The sequence below is a fragment of the Dromiciops gliroides genome, chromosome 6, assembly GCF_019393635.1.
Source record: "Dromiciops gliroides isolate mDroGli1 chromosome 6, mDroGli1.pri, whole genome shotgun sequence".
NCBI lineage: Eukaryota > Metazoa > Chordata > Mammalia > Microbiotheria > Microbiotheriidae > Dromiciops > Dromiciops gliroides.
Window position 1 is genome coordinate 234,695,544 of NC_057866.1, and position 12,672 is coordinate 234,708,215.

The 12,672-nt window shown below is 38.8% G+C and overlaps 1 protein-coding gene across 1 annotated transcript in view; it reads left to right on the forward strand.

Annotated features, from left to right (window-relative positions):
• The window catches only part of LOC122732242 (sodium/hydrogen exchanger 9B1-like), a 54,052-nt gene that overhangs the window by 15,486 nt on the left and 25,894 nt on the right, over nucleotides 1–12,672 (forward strand). The window contains exons 4-6 of the mRNA XM_043972336.1: nucleotides 3,010–3,152; nucleotides 7,178–7,305; nucleotides 8,946–9,121. Coding sequence (XP_043828271.1) covers nucleotides 3,010–3,152; nucleotides 7,178–7,305; nucleotides 8,946–9,121 — 447 coding nt within the window. The remainder of the gene's footprint in view (nucleotides 1–3,009; nucleotides 3,153–7,177; nucleotides 7,306–8,945; nucleotides 9,122–12,672) is intronic.

Here is a 12,672-nt window from a genome sequence, read left to right on the forward strand (position 1 = left end):
TGAGTCTTTTTTACATCCTATTGTATTTAACCATGTCTTTCCCATCCTATACTTACTCAGTTGGTTTTTGGAGTCATAGTTTAAAGTTGATCCCTACTAAATTCCATCTGTGATTTCACCCAGCTTTCCCACCTGTCAAAATCTTTTTGGATCCCAGTTCTGTCATCCACAAGTTTAACTATGCCTCCTAACCTTCCTATCTCTAATAATTCTGAAAAATATGTCTTTCAAGTCATGGATAAAAATGTTGAATCTGACAGGGGAACCTCCTTTAAGGTTGACTTCAATCCATTAATCAGTACTCTTTAGATATGGTCATTCAACCATTTCTGAATCTTCCTAGTTTTATCAGCATCCAGCCTAAAGCTTCCAATCTATTGCCCAAGATTCTTTGTCGGATACCTTGCTAAAATACAGGTGTACAATATCTATGGCATTTCTCTGATATTCCAGGTTGTTGTTTTTTTAAACAGTAACTGCCCAAAATAAGCAAAACAATTTAAATGCAGGAAAGAAAAATGACAACTGTCTTTACTAAATTTGAAACACATTGGAATAAGATACAGAGATCAGCAGTACAACCGCAGGTCAAGTTTTAAGGTGGACTTACTGACATCTAGCTGAGGGCAAGAATCACATATTCCCAACTCCTTTCCAGTAGCACAAAAATTTATACAAAGGCTAAACAATGAGTGAAATGCCCTTCTCAGTAGTCCTTGTCATGAGGAACAGGCTGTTTCTATATCTAGCTCCTGGATAACAGAGTGCCTATTCTTTATGTTCTGCCTTATAAACATGTGGTTTTAATAATTTAACGCTTCATGATAATGTTCACAATATTTTAGAGTACAGTTCCTAAATGTATTGAAATCAAAGTAATCCAACATGTTTTTTTTTTTTTTTTAGTGAGGCAATTGGGGTTAAGTGACTTGCCCAGGGTCACACAGCTAGTAAGTGTTAAGTGTCTGAGGCCGGATTTGAACTCAGGTACTCCTGACTCCAGGGCCGGTGCTCTATCCACTGCGCCACCTAGCTGCCCCAATCCAACATTTTCTAACTGACATTTTCTGAGAACCACTTGATGGAAGGATTTCCTAGGAATGCCAGCTATTCAAAGGCCATGAGGTTCTGGGCTTGATTTCAGGAAAACCTGGTAGTCGTGTGACACTTGGATAGTTCTCTTAACTCTAATGCTTCAGGAAACTACCTAGGACTTATCAACTGAGTCAGGGATTCTTGCCATCTACATTAGGAGAAGGAATTCTCACACTGGGAATTCATACTCCACCATTGGTTCCCCACCAGATGAGCACATAGACTCTAGTGCAAGGTAGGTAATCAGAGGTACTAAATATTATGCTTTCTAATTCATACTAGAAGCATAGACTCTTAACCAAATAAGAAAAGGGGGGGTTCCTTTTTATATTCTTCAATAGTTTGAGTAGACATACTCAATCCAATTAAACAACCACTTATTATAGGTGCTAATGAGACATAAAACATACTTCAATGGTGCTTTCAATCAGCAAACATTTATTAACTGCTTCCTGTGCTAAGGGTAACTTTAGTGAGGAAGGCACTAGCAACGGGGGGATGGGCGAGGTGGAGAGGGGGAAAGGACTTCTGCAGAAGGTGACATTTGAGCAGAATGAATCCTTAAGAGGTGGAGCTGAGGAAGGAGAACATTTCAAGTAAGCGCAAAAGATGGAAGATGGAGTGTCACATGTGTTGTTTTTGTTCATTCATGTCATTTCTTGACCCCACTTGAGGTTTTCTTGGCAAGAATACTGGAAGTGGTTTGCCATTTCCTTCTGTAGCTCATTTTACAGATGAGGAAACTGAGGCAAACAGTGTAAGTGACTCGCCCAGGGTCACATGGGCTAGTATCTTGAAGCCAGATTTGAACTCAGGGAGATGAGCTTTCCTGACCCCAGGCCTGGCATTCTTATCCATTGTGCTACCTCCCATCATGTGTGAAGAACAGCAAATAAGCCAGTCTGAATTGTAGATTGTGCAGAGAGGAGTAATGTGTAAAAAGACTAGAAAAGTAGGAAGAGATTGGGTGGTGAAGAAATTTAAATGTCAAACAGAGAAATTATATTTGATCTTGGGCACCCACTTATTGAGGAGGGGTTGTAACATGATCAGATTTGTACTTTGGGGAAATCACTGTTGCAATGGAATGAAGAATGATCAGAGCAGGGAGAGGCCTAGAGGAAGCTACTGTAGCATCCTAGTTAAGAGGAGATGAGGGCCTGAATTAGGGTGGTGGCAGGGTGAATGGGGAGAATGGGATGTTGAAGAGAGAAGTTATAGAGAAAGAGTTGTCAACACATTGTATATGTGGCCTAAATCCCACCGTTGCAAACCTAGGTTGACTGGGTAGATATGAGTGCCCTTGACAGTAATAGGGAAATTTAGAAGAGGCATGTTTTGGAAAGATTTCTTTTGTATGTGTTAAGTTTGAGATGCCTACAGGATATCCAAAGGGCATCTAAGAGGAACTTGAGTTTGTAGAATATAAAATGTGCCTTTTTGTCTCTCTTTGCAGACCTTTCTTCCATCTCTTTAGGTCTGTTCCTCTCTTAGGAAAGCTTTTCTGCTAGCCTTGTTTTCTGGGTTCTTGTTTTAGTTCTTTTGGGTCTTTCCATATTTGCCTCTTGGTAGCTTACATCTGTGATCCCGTTCATCGCCTTTGACAGGGTTCCCACCTCTACCTGTGGCCGTGGGTTGACCTTTGCCTCCCTGCCACTCCTTTGTAGGCCTAGGTTTTACCTGTTCTTTCCTTCCTAGCTTTACAACAGACATCTTCAGTCTCGCAGTCCTCATCTCTATACTTTGTAAAGAGCTTCATATAAAATTCTTAGTTTCTACTCATACACAATCTGGTCTTTTCTGAAACAATGAGATATACTTTCTGCTTAGAGTGAGAATGATTAGGCATCCATGTGTGCTCTATTAAAATTTTTTTTAAAAATCAAAACATGCTTTTTTTGTTGTTTTTCCCAGGGATGTTGCTTGCTGGTTTCATCATCAGAAACACTCCAGTCATCCAAGATTATGTTCATGTCAGTCAAGTTGTGTCTTCCTATTTGAGAAATACTGCCCTTACCATTATCTTGGTACGAGCTGGGCTTGGGCTTGATCCACAGGTAGATCATAATTTGGATTTTGAATTTGAGAATTATAGAAAAGTGAAAGTGACAAAATTTGCCTTATAGTAATTTAGAGGCTAGAATCAAAGCTAAGTAAAAGTCAAAGAATTTTGTAGAAAAACTGTACCCCCTTAGAGTTGAAAAGGACATTTAGAGGATGGTCTTCTAAATTGAGCTTGGACATAATAGTTTTTTAGGGAACTCATTAGTTCTTTTTTAAAAAAATGTTTTTTGGTGGGGCAGTGAGGGTTAAGTGACTTGCCCAAGGTCACACAGCTTTAAGTGTCAAGTGTCTGAGGCTGGATTTGAACTCAGGTCCTCCTGAATCCAGGGCTGGTACTTTATCCACGGCATCACCTAGCTGCCCCGAACTCATTAGTTCTTGAACCAGTCCATTCCATTTTTGAGCAACTTTTATATACATATATATATATAATATATATGTATGTGTATGTGTATGTATATGTGTGTATATACATATACACATACATGTATGTATGTTTATATATACACACACATATAAGATACATGTATATGTATATACACATAAAATATATATGAAGATATAGAGAAATATGCATATAGAGAGAGGAGAGAGAAAGAAATACAAAGAAAGAAATATGTATACAGAGATATATAGAGAGATATATGTATATGTATATATATATATATATAGAGAGAGAGAGAGAGAGAGAGAGAGAGAGAGAGAGAGAGAGAGAGAGAATGAAAGGGGGAGGGAGAGAGAATCAGCTCCAATTTTTTTATTTTGGGCAGGGCAGTGAGGGTTAAGTGACTTGCCTAGGGTCACACACCTAGTAAGTGTCAAGTGTCTGAGGTTGGATTTGAACTCAGGTCCTCCTGAATCCAGGGCCAGTGCTTTATCCACTGTGTCACCAGTTGCCCTCAGCTCTCATTTTTATAGAAAGAAACTTCTATGGAGAAGCAACATGGCACAGTAGAAAGAGAGGTAGCCTCAAAATGATCCTCCTTTGACATATAATAGTTATGTGATCCAGGATCAATCACTTAAGCTCTCAGTTTTCTAGGCTACTCTCTAAGGCTCTAAAATGCAGAGAAGGTGCTGACCTGTATTGATAGAAGGAGTTTCCTTATATGACAGTGCCAATACCAGTGAAATGAAAGATCCAGTCCCTATCCCTATGCAGCATGTTATTATATGGAATCAAAATCTGCATTCCCACTTTTTCCACCTTGGGGTCCTTATTTGATCTCGACAGCACAAAGAATAAGTCTGTTCTCTCTTCCATTTGATGATCCTACAAAGAGTGGAAGTCAGTAATCCTGCGCGCGCATGTGCGCACACACACACACACACACACACACATATACACACACACCCCTACCCCCTTTGCATCCTTTCTTTTCTCTGAGTTATATATCTCAGTTCCTTCAACCAATTTTTTTTTTTTTTTTTTTTTTAGTGAGGCAATTGGGGTTAAGTGACTTGCCCAGGGTCACACAGCTAGTAAGTGTTAAGTGTCGGAGGCTGGATTTGAGCTCAGGTACTCCTGATTCCAGGGCCGGTGCTCTATCCACTGCGCCTAGCTGCCCCTCAACCAATTCTTAAATGACCTGGTTTTGCCTTCCCTCATCCTAATCAGCCTTCTGTGGTTGTGTTCAAGTTTGTTGTCAGTGTCTCCTTCCAGTGTGGCCCTCTAGATATAACCTGACAGGGGGAATACAGTGGAACTGTCACCTTCATTACCTGTGTTAAAGGAAGATCCCAGGCCCTAAACACAATTTGATCCCAGATTACAATAGCGTTTATTGTCTGAAAAGAAAAACTTGCAAGAAAAAACTTACAAGGGAGCAGCTGCTCAAAGGGGAGTGGGGAAAGTGGTTTAAGGGAGAAGACATCTTGTAGACACAAGCCAGCTAGCTGGATGTTTAGTCCCGAGCAAGGTCTCAAGTCTGCAGCTTCTGCCCAAGCTCACCCCTGTGATGATCAAGTCTGTTTCTGTGGTTTCTGACATCTACAGGCCTCTCCAAATTCAGCTAGAGTTCACTTGCAAAGGATCATTGGTATGTCAAGCAGCTCTGAGCCTCAGAAATCTTTCTAATGCTTATTGTGAAATTCCATTGTCCTGCTCCCCTGTGAAAAAGGGAAATTCTAACATATAGAATAATCATTACAGAGCCCATATTAACACCTGAAACACTAGGCACCTCTGTTTCTATTGTAGTTCACTATCATTAATAGCATGAGGAGAGGAGGAATGGTTATTTTTGATAATCTCAAGTATCATTGTTTCCTCAAGAAGATAACCAGTTTATAGGGTCTTGAGGATTGTCTTCTATTATTCCAATAGAAATAAATATTGCTCCAGCAGCCTCTCTATTGTAGGAGTGTCAATGAAAGCAAGATGTCCACCATCTTCCCTGGGTAGTTATTTGTTTTGCAGTTCACAGAGGACGAGGAAACCCTTTTGTTCAGAATTTAAATTCAGATGACCTGGTATATCTTGCTTTGTGCATAATAGCCCTAATAATTTGAGAAGACAGAGAGCCCTGATTATTAGGGAGACTGGGAGGTGGAACCTACTATTCTGGTACTGCACTAATTCTAGGTACTAATGTGTCTAGGTAGAAGACACAAAATGTGGTTGAGCGATATCAAGTGATACATTCAGTGAATGAGAGGCAGCCCCCTTTCGTGGATAGGACTTTGGATTTGGAGGGAGCAAGGGTTCAAATCCTGCCTCTGATGTTGACCAGCAGTATGATCCAGGACAAGTCAAATGACCAAGACAAAAAAAAAACACCTCTCTGTCACCTCATCTGTAAAATTAGGGACCCGAACTTCTAAAGTTTCCCTTGGCTACAAGTCTATCAACATATAATCCTTCAAAATGCATAATTTTCTTAGCAATCACGTTTCTTCTAACTTCTAATGTGTTCTAGCTAAAATGATAAAGTTGAACCAACAGTGCACGCTTCACAAAGAAGTTTCTATGTACTAGCACCCTCTTTACTAACAGAGCTTGTCTATCCATCAACAAGCATTTATTAAGCACCTGCTATGTGACAGGCACTGGGAATATCAAGAGGAAAAACAGTGAGTTTACATCTTATCAGGGAAAACAACAAGCACATGAAAAAGTAGATCAAAAATCCAAAAGTAACCTTGAGTAAGAAGTCTTTAGCAGCTGAGGGATGGGGACTCATCAGGGCTCCTGTAGAAGGTAACATTTGAGATATGTTTTAAAGGAAGCGTCCAGACAGGTAAGATAAGAACCAGGGAATAGCAGTCACTAAAAACCAGAGAGGAGATTGTATCCAGAGGAAGGGGAGGGGGAGTGATCATCCCTGTCAAATGCTGCAGAAAGGTCTAAAAGGTGAGGACCGAGAAAAGACTTTAGCCAAAGAAAGGTCATGGTGAACTTTGGAGAGAGCAGTTTCAGTGCTGGGCTCATTGGAATGGACCTCAGAGGCTATCTAGTTCAACCATTTAATTTCATCATTGATGAAACTGAGGCCCAAGTAGGCTAAGTGATTTGCACAAAATTACTCAAGTCGTAAGCATCAGACTGTAGATTTAAATCCAGATTTTAAGGGATTGATAAGTGAGTGAGAAAAGTAAAAATAGAAGTAAGGCAGGTAGACAGATTTTCCAAGGAATTTGACTGTGAAAGGGGAAAAAAACATAAAGATAGTGTGAAGGGGTGGTAGGGTTAGGAGAAGGTTTTTCAAAGATGGGGGAGACCTGAACCTGAGTACAAGCAGCAAATTTAGGACAGTTGTCATAACTCCTTAACCACTTTTGCTCATCTTGGGTAGTAAGGATAAAATCAATACTTCTTTAAAATATAAAGATATATATATATATATATATAGTCAAATTTTTGAGGAGAGTAAACCGAAGGGGGAATAGCTATAATGCTATTCCTCCCAACCCTCTATAAAATCTACTTTAAAAAAACTACTGGGATGGAGATTGGTTGCAATTGTTTTTCTTTGTGTCACTTAAAGATTATATGAATATGACTGTTTCTGTGTTTCAGGCCCTGAAGAAATTAAAAGGAGTTTGTTTAAGATTATCCATTGGTCCCTGTTGTTTGGAGGCATGCTCAGCTGCTGTTTTTTCTCACTTTATTATGAAGTTTCCATGGCAATGGGGATTTCTGTTAGGGTAATTTATTCTCATTTTTCCTGTGAAAATAAGCAAGGCCAGGATCCTGGGTTAAAGTGTATTATGCTGAATAGTCATAATGTCTATAAATATGTGTTTGAAAATGTATATGATATGCAGTATTGCTCTTCAACAGCTATTGTCTTTTTACCGTGCAAGACCTTAGAAAATCCATTCAATTCAGTTAAACATGTATTAAGCACCTACTATAGTCAAGACACTGTGCTAGGCTCTAGGGGTACAAAAACCAAAACCAAATGTGTTGGTGACAGAGCATAAAACCAGGTCCATGCATAGCCTCTGGCTCTTCTTGACCCTACCTAGTCAGGTGCCTAAGTATGGAATAATTTCTGTTCTGTAATGTCATTCTTCCTTCTTTCCCATGAACTCAAAATAAGTTTTCAATTTGCTAGGCTGAAGGATGCAGAGGAGTTGTACTGAATGGACTAGGAATTGTGAAAAAATACCATACCATTTGTCCAAAGGAATTCCATTTGTCTATACTTATCAATCACCCTACAAGTTGTTATTATTGTTATTATTATTAATACACTTATTATGTGCCCCGAATGGTCTTGTAAGTGAAACTCAAAGAATTTGTAACTTAATTAACTACCAGAGTAGCTCCTTAGAAACACAAGACCAAAGAGAACCCTGTTAAATCATGGAGTTGAGCTACAGGGTGTGATAGTACTTTAGGGTGGGGTGAGATAATTGCAGTCTGGGGAAGTTCTGGAATGGAAGAAGTAAGACCTGAGTTGGGCCTTAAAAATGAGTAGGATTTTAATAGGTGGAAGAGAGTAATGAAGTAAACACAAAGTATTTTGAGGGATATGATTATGACTGTATTTAAGCACTTGCTCATTTTCAACTGTTTTGTCTTCCCAAAAGTTCACTCGTAATTCATTAGAGGGCATTTTCTCTTAGAAATAAAGTTAGATTCAGTTGTTATGATCTCTTTTTAGCCCCAGTTAAACTATAATGTAGCTGTCAGAAATTCATATTAAATGTCATATACATAGATATTCCATGTATAATGTGCAAATGTCTTTTAAAATAGAGTTCCTTGTCATATTCTTATATTTGCTTTTGTTACTTTTTAAAAAAAATATTAACTACCAAGCAATTCCTGGACCATTCTTCAAAAATTGCATATCATATATGCAATTTACTGAGTAAATTACATCCATCCAACTAAAAACTGGTATGTAATTATGGCTTTCAGAGTTTTCTTTGCCCATCAACTTCATGCCCGTGGTCATTCAGCTTGTTAGTGTCAGTGTTGTGCCTTAAAAACCCAGTACTTTCTGACTCCAAAGCTAGCCTTCTCTCCCCTGGATTATACTACTTCTGACTTCTCTGTTACTTTTAAAGAAAGAATATTTTTAAATTATGCCTGAAATTCTCTTTTGTATAAACCATAATACCTTTTCTAGATATTTCTAGAATGTTTCCTATATATTTCTAAAATATTTTTCTAGAAATATAAGACACAGTTTAGCATAGGCTAAAGATGGATCATTAATGTTAGCCTAAAAGTAGTACATAAAATTTGAATTAATAACAGTTTTTTAAAAAATTATAAGCAATTTATTTTCTTAAATGTAATATTCTGTTCAAGTTGAAGGTGTCTGCTTCAGCTTTGTCCTAGGTGCAGTTTCTCCTGCTGTTGTGGTCCCCTCAATGCTGATGCTACAAGAACAAGGATATGGTGTCAAAAAGGGGATCCCCACCTTGCTCATCGCTGCCAGCAGCTTTGATGATATTCTGGCTATCACTGGCTTCAATACATTCTTAAGTATAACATTCTCTTCAGGTAAACTAAGAAATCCTCAGCATTGAGCCTCAGTTTTCTATTATTTTGCTTAATATTCCTGACTTCACTTCTTAATGCACTAATTAAAATGTAGAGCTTGAAAAGGATTTCATTCTTTTCATTTTTTCACAGGCAGAAAGAAATTGTTAATTCATTTGGAAACCACTGCTTGACCCAGCGGCTTTTACTGGAATTACTAGGGGGGTAAATTAAGACGTATTTGGTGGAAGCCTATGATTTCATTCCTAAAGGCAGCTCCCATTGAGAAAAATTTCCCAAATCAATGCACATCTTCAACTGTTCTGTAACCTATAGTCTTAGTGTTTTCCTAAGGCACTGATTAGAAAAGAGCCTAAATGGGGGTCTTAGTAAGTATGGGTCAGAAGCACCTGACAAAGCTTGCTCTTTAGCCACTAAACCAAGATTCTTCCCATATACAGGATGATCCAAAAGTCATGATGTTTTATTAACTTTTTGAAAATTATTTTTTCTTTATTTTTCACCATTTACAAGATTTGATTTTTCATACATAATGTAGATTCATTTCTTACATATACTGTATGTGATGCTGTGGTATTATAAATTAGAAACCAAAAATAAAGGAGTTATTAAATATCGAAACCTCTTTGTGACTTTTGGCCCACCCTATATAAATATTAGCTAGCATCATCGTCGTCGTCATCATCATCAACAACAACACTGAGCTATGAGTATAGTTAGTATAATTCATGCTGGGCACAGGATGCATCCTAAAATAAATGGGTTTAGTTTTGTTGGGAGGGCTTGTCAACTTGATTGGTTTTTTCTTGTTTCATGGCTTGCCAGGTGCCTGTCAAATTTCAGCTAGAGAGAGATGGGGGGCAGCTAGATGACGCAGTGGATAAAGCACTGGCCCTGGATTCAGGAGGACCTGAGTTCAAATTCGGCCTCAGACACTTGACATTTACTAGCTGTGTGACCCTGGGCAAGTCACTTAACCCTCAATACCCTGGGGGGAAAAAGAGTCTATGATGGCTCCTGTTAGGAAATTTCAGCTAGAGAGATTTCTGCAAAAAAGCTTTTCTTAGTCCTCCTTAAACTTAGTGCCTCCCCCTCAATTTTTTCTGACTTTATCTTGTTTGTACATATATCTTTTCATGTTATTTTCCCCATTAGCCTATGAGCTGCCTTTCTTTGTTTCCCTAGTACTTAGCACAGAAATTAATAGCACATGTAACATGTAACAACATTGCATATAAAAAGACACTAATCTCATGCAGGGCCACTGGGTAGCATAGTAGATAGGGTACTTGCCCTGGAGTTGAGTTCAAGTCTGACCTCAGCAATTGACCCTAGGCAAATCATTCCTCTGTTTGCCTCAAATTCTTTAACTATAAAATAGAGATAATAGCACCTACTTTGTACAGTTATGAGGATCAAATAAGATAATATTTGTAAAACCTTAGCACCTTGCCTGGAACATAGTTGGTGCTATATAAATGCTTATTCCATTTCCTCTCCCCAAAATACATAAGACAAAGCATCAAGATCACATAGAATAGCATACCTACAGGTCACAGCAGAAACCTAATACATATACACTACTTGGGTGATGTACAATGTATCCAGGGTACAATGGGCCAGAGAATCACTGTGACACATGAATTCCAACAACGGGCATTGTCTGACTATGTGTGGAGCTGCTTCACATATTATACCTTAAATGTCTAAAGTTAACTGAATCACTGACCACAAAGTTGTGACACTTCTTCATTGACCTCTTATCAATTTTGCACTTTAAATGTAGTTACATTCCTGCGCTTATAGATGCTCCAGGCACTAGAGATAGTTTCTATTCCATTAGGGACCGCTATTGGTAGAAAGTGTAGGCAAGGGGCAGCTAGGTGGCGCAGTGGATAGAGCACCGGCCCTGGAGTCAGGAGTACCTGAGTTCAAATCCAGCCTCAGACACTTGACACTTACTAGCTGTGTGACCCTGGGCAAGTCACTTAACCCCCATTGCCCAGCAAAAAAAAAAAAAAGTGTAGGCAAAAAAGATCCTTTCCACCAGACTTCCCTGAGCCTCATAATACCCAATATATTCCTTATCTAACTTTTCTCTCTTGATCTAACTCTGCACCTGGTTAGTGGGCACTCCTTAGAGCCCACATGGCTTGAATCTCCATTGCTCTTTTCTTCCATATCACCAAGTACTACAATGAACTCTTTAGTGGGCAACAGATGGTTGTGTTGCATTATCTTTGTGAAATACCAAGTGTTCTTTGAGGCTGTTTTATAGAATGGTAGATATCTTTCTTTCAACTACTTGGTATGGAATGGTTTTCCATCAGACCTCTATCTTGTGTGTTTCCTCAACACGGTGACTTCTTAGCATTCCTTTGTTGAAATTATTGGCAGAGAAATTGTGGATTGTAACATCACTTGTTCCTATCTGAGTCCTTCTGAACTGAGGACAAAGATATTCTATATCAGCCAGACTTAAAAGTCTGCATATCTGCTTTATCTTCTGAGAGTGTAGCAAAAATCAATCGGTAAACATGACTCCTGATCAAACATAACAGATACATTATAAAATCTGTGGTGTGATTCTTGGTTGAAGTATAGTATATGTATGTACCAGGAAAGTCACATGTAGGTTACATTGAGGCTTCTCCTCAGGGCTCTGTGTCCCAAGTATATTCAGTTCCATCTTCTCACCTCAGAGAAGGTTTAAAACTAGCTTTTCATCCTCATAAGGAGATCTATTAATTATTTTCCGAACATCCTCCTGAGCTCTGCCTTATCAAGGATTCTGACCACTGCATTAACCAAATAGCAGAATACAATACTTTTTATCATCTTTAGTCATTTTAGATGATACCTGACCCAAACTGCCCTCCCCAACATATTTATCAAAGCATTCTGAAGACACAACCTAAAATAATAGTTCTTGATGGGATCCAATCCGGCTAATTTGCAACCATTTTTTAAAGAACTGCATAGCCATGATGCTATTTTATTTCAACCTCAATCACAAATTCAACAGTGACCAACAATAACAACCCTGTAATTGCATTTAAGTATGTGCACACCAAACTGGCATGCTGAACACCACAGGATTAGGTTCTAAATGAAACAACAGCTAGACTCTTCAAGACTTCATACTGTTAATTATGGCCTAGAAAGATTAAGAAAAAGCAAAACCGGGGGCAGCTAGGTGGCACAGTGGATAAAGCACCAGCCCTGGATTCAGTAGGACCTGAGTTCAAATCTGGCCTCAGACACTTGACACTTACTAGCTGTGTGACCCTGGGCAAGTCACTTAACCCCAAATGCCTCACCAAAAAAACAAAAAGAAAAACCAGAAAACTCTTCAGTGGACCCTGCAATGCCAAACGACATAATTACGCCTGAACCGATGATTAAATAAGCTCACTAAAATAAAATTAAAATAGATCTTAAATATGGGCCAAGAGAGGCTTTCTATGGGGTTTATGGGCAACCTTGCCTTCCCTATTACTCTACAGGTACTTTACACAAGGCTCAGATTCATAATACTATTCTTTTTTTCC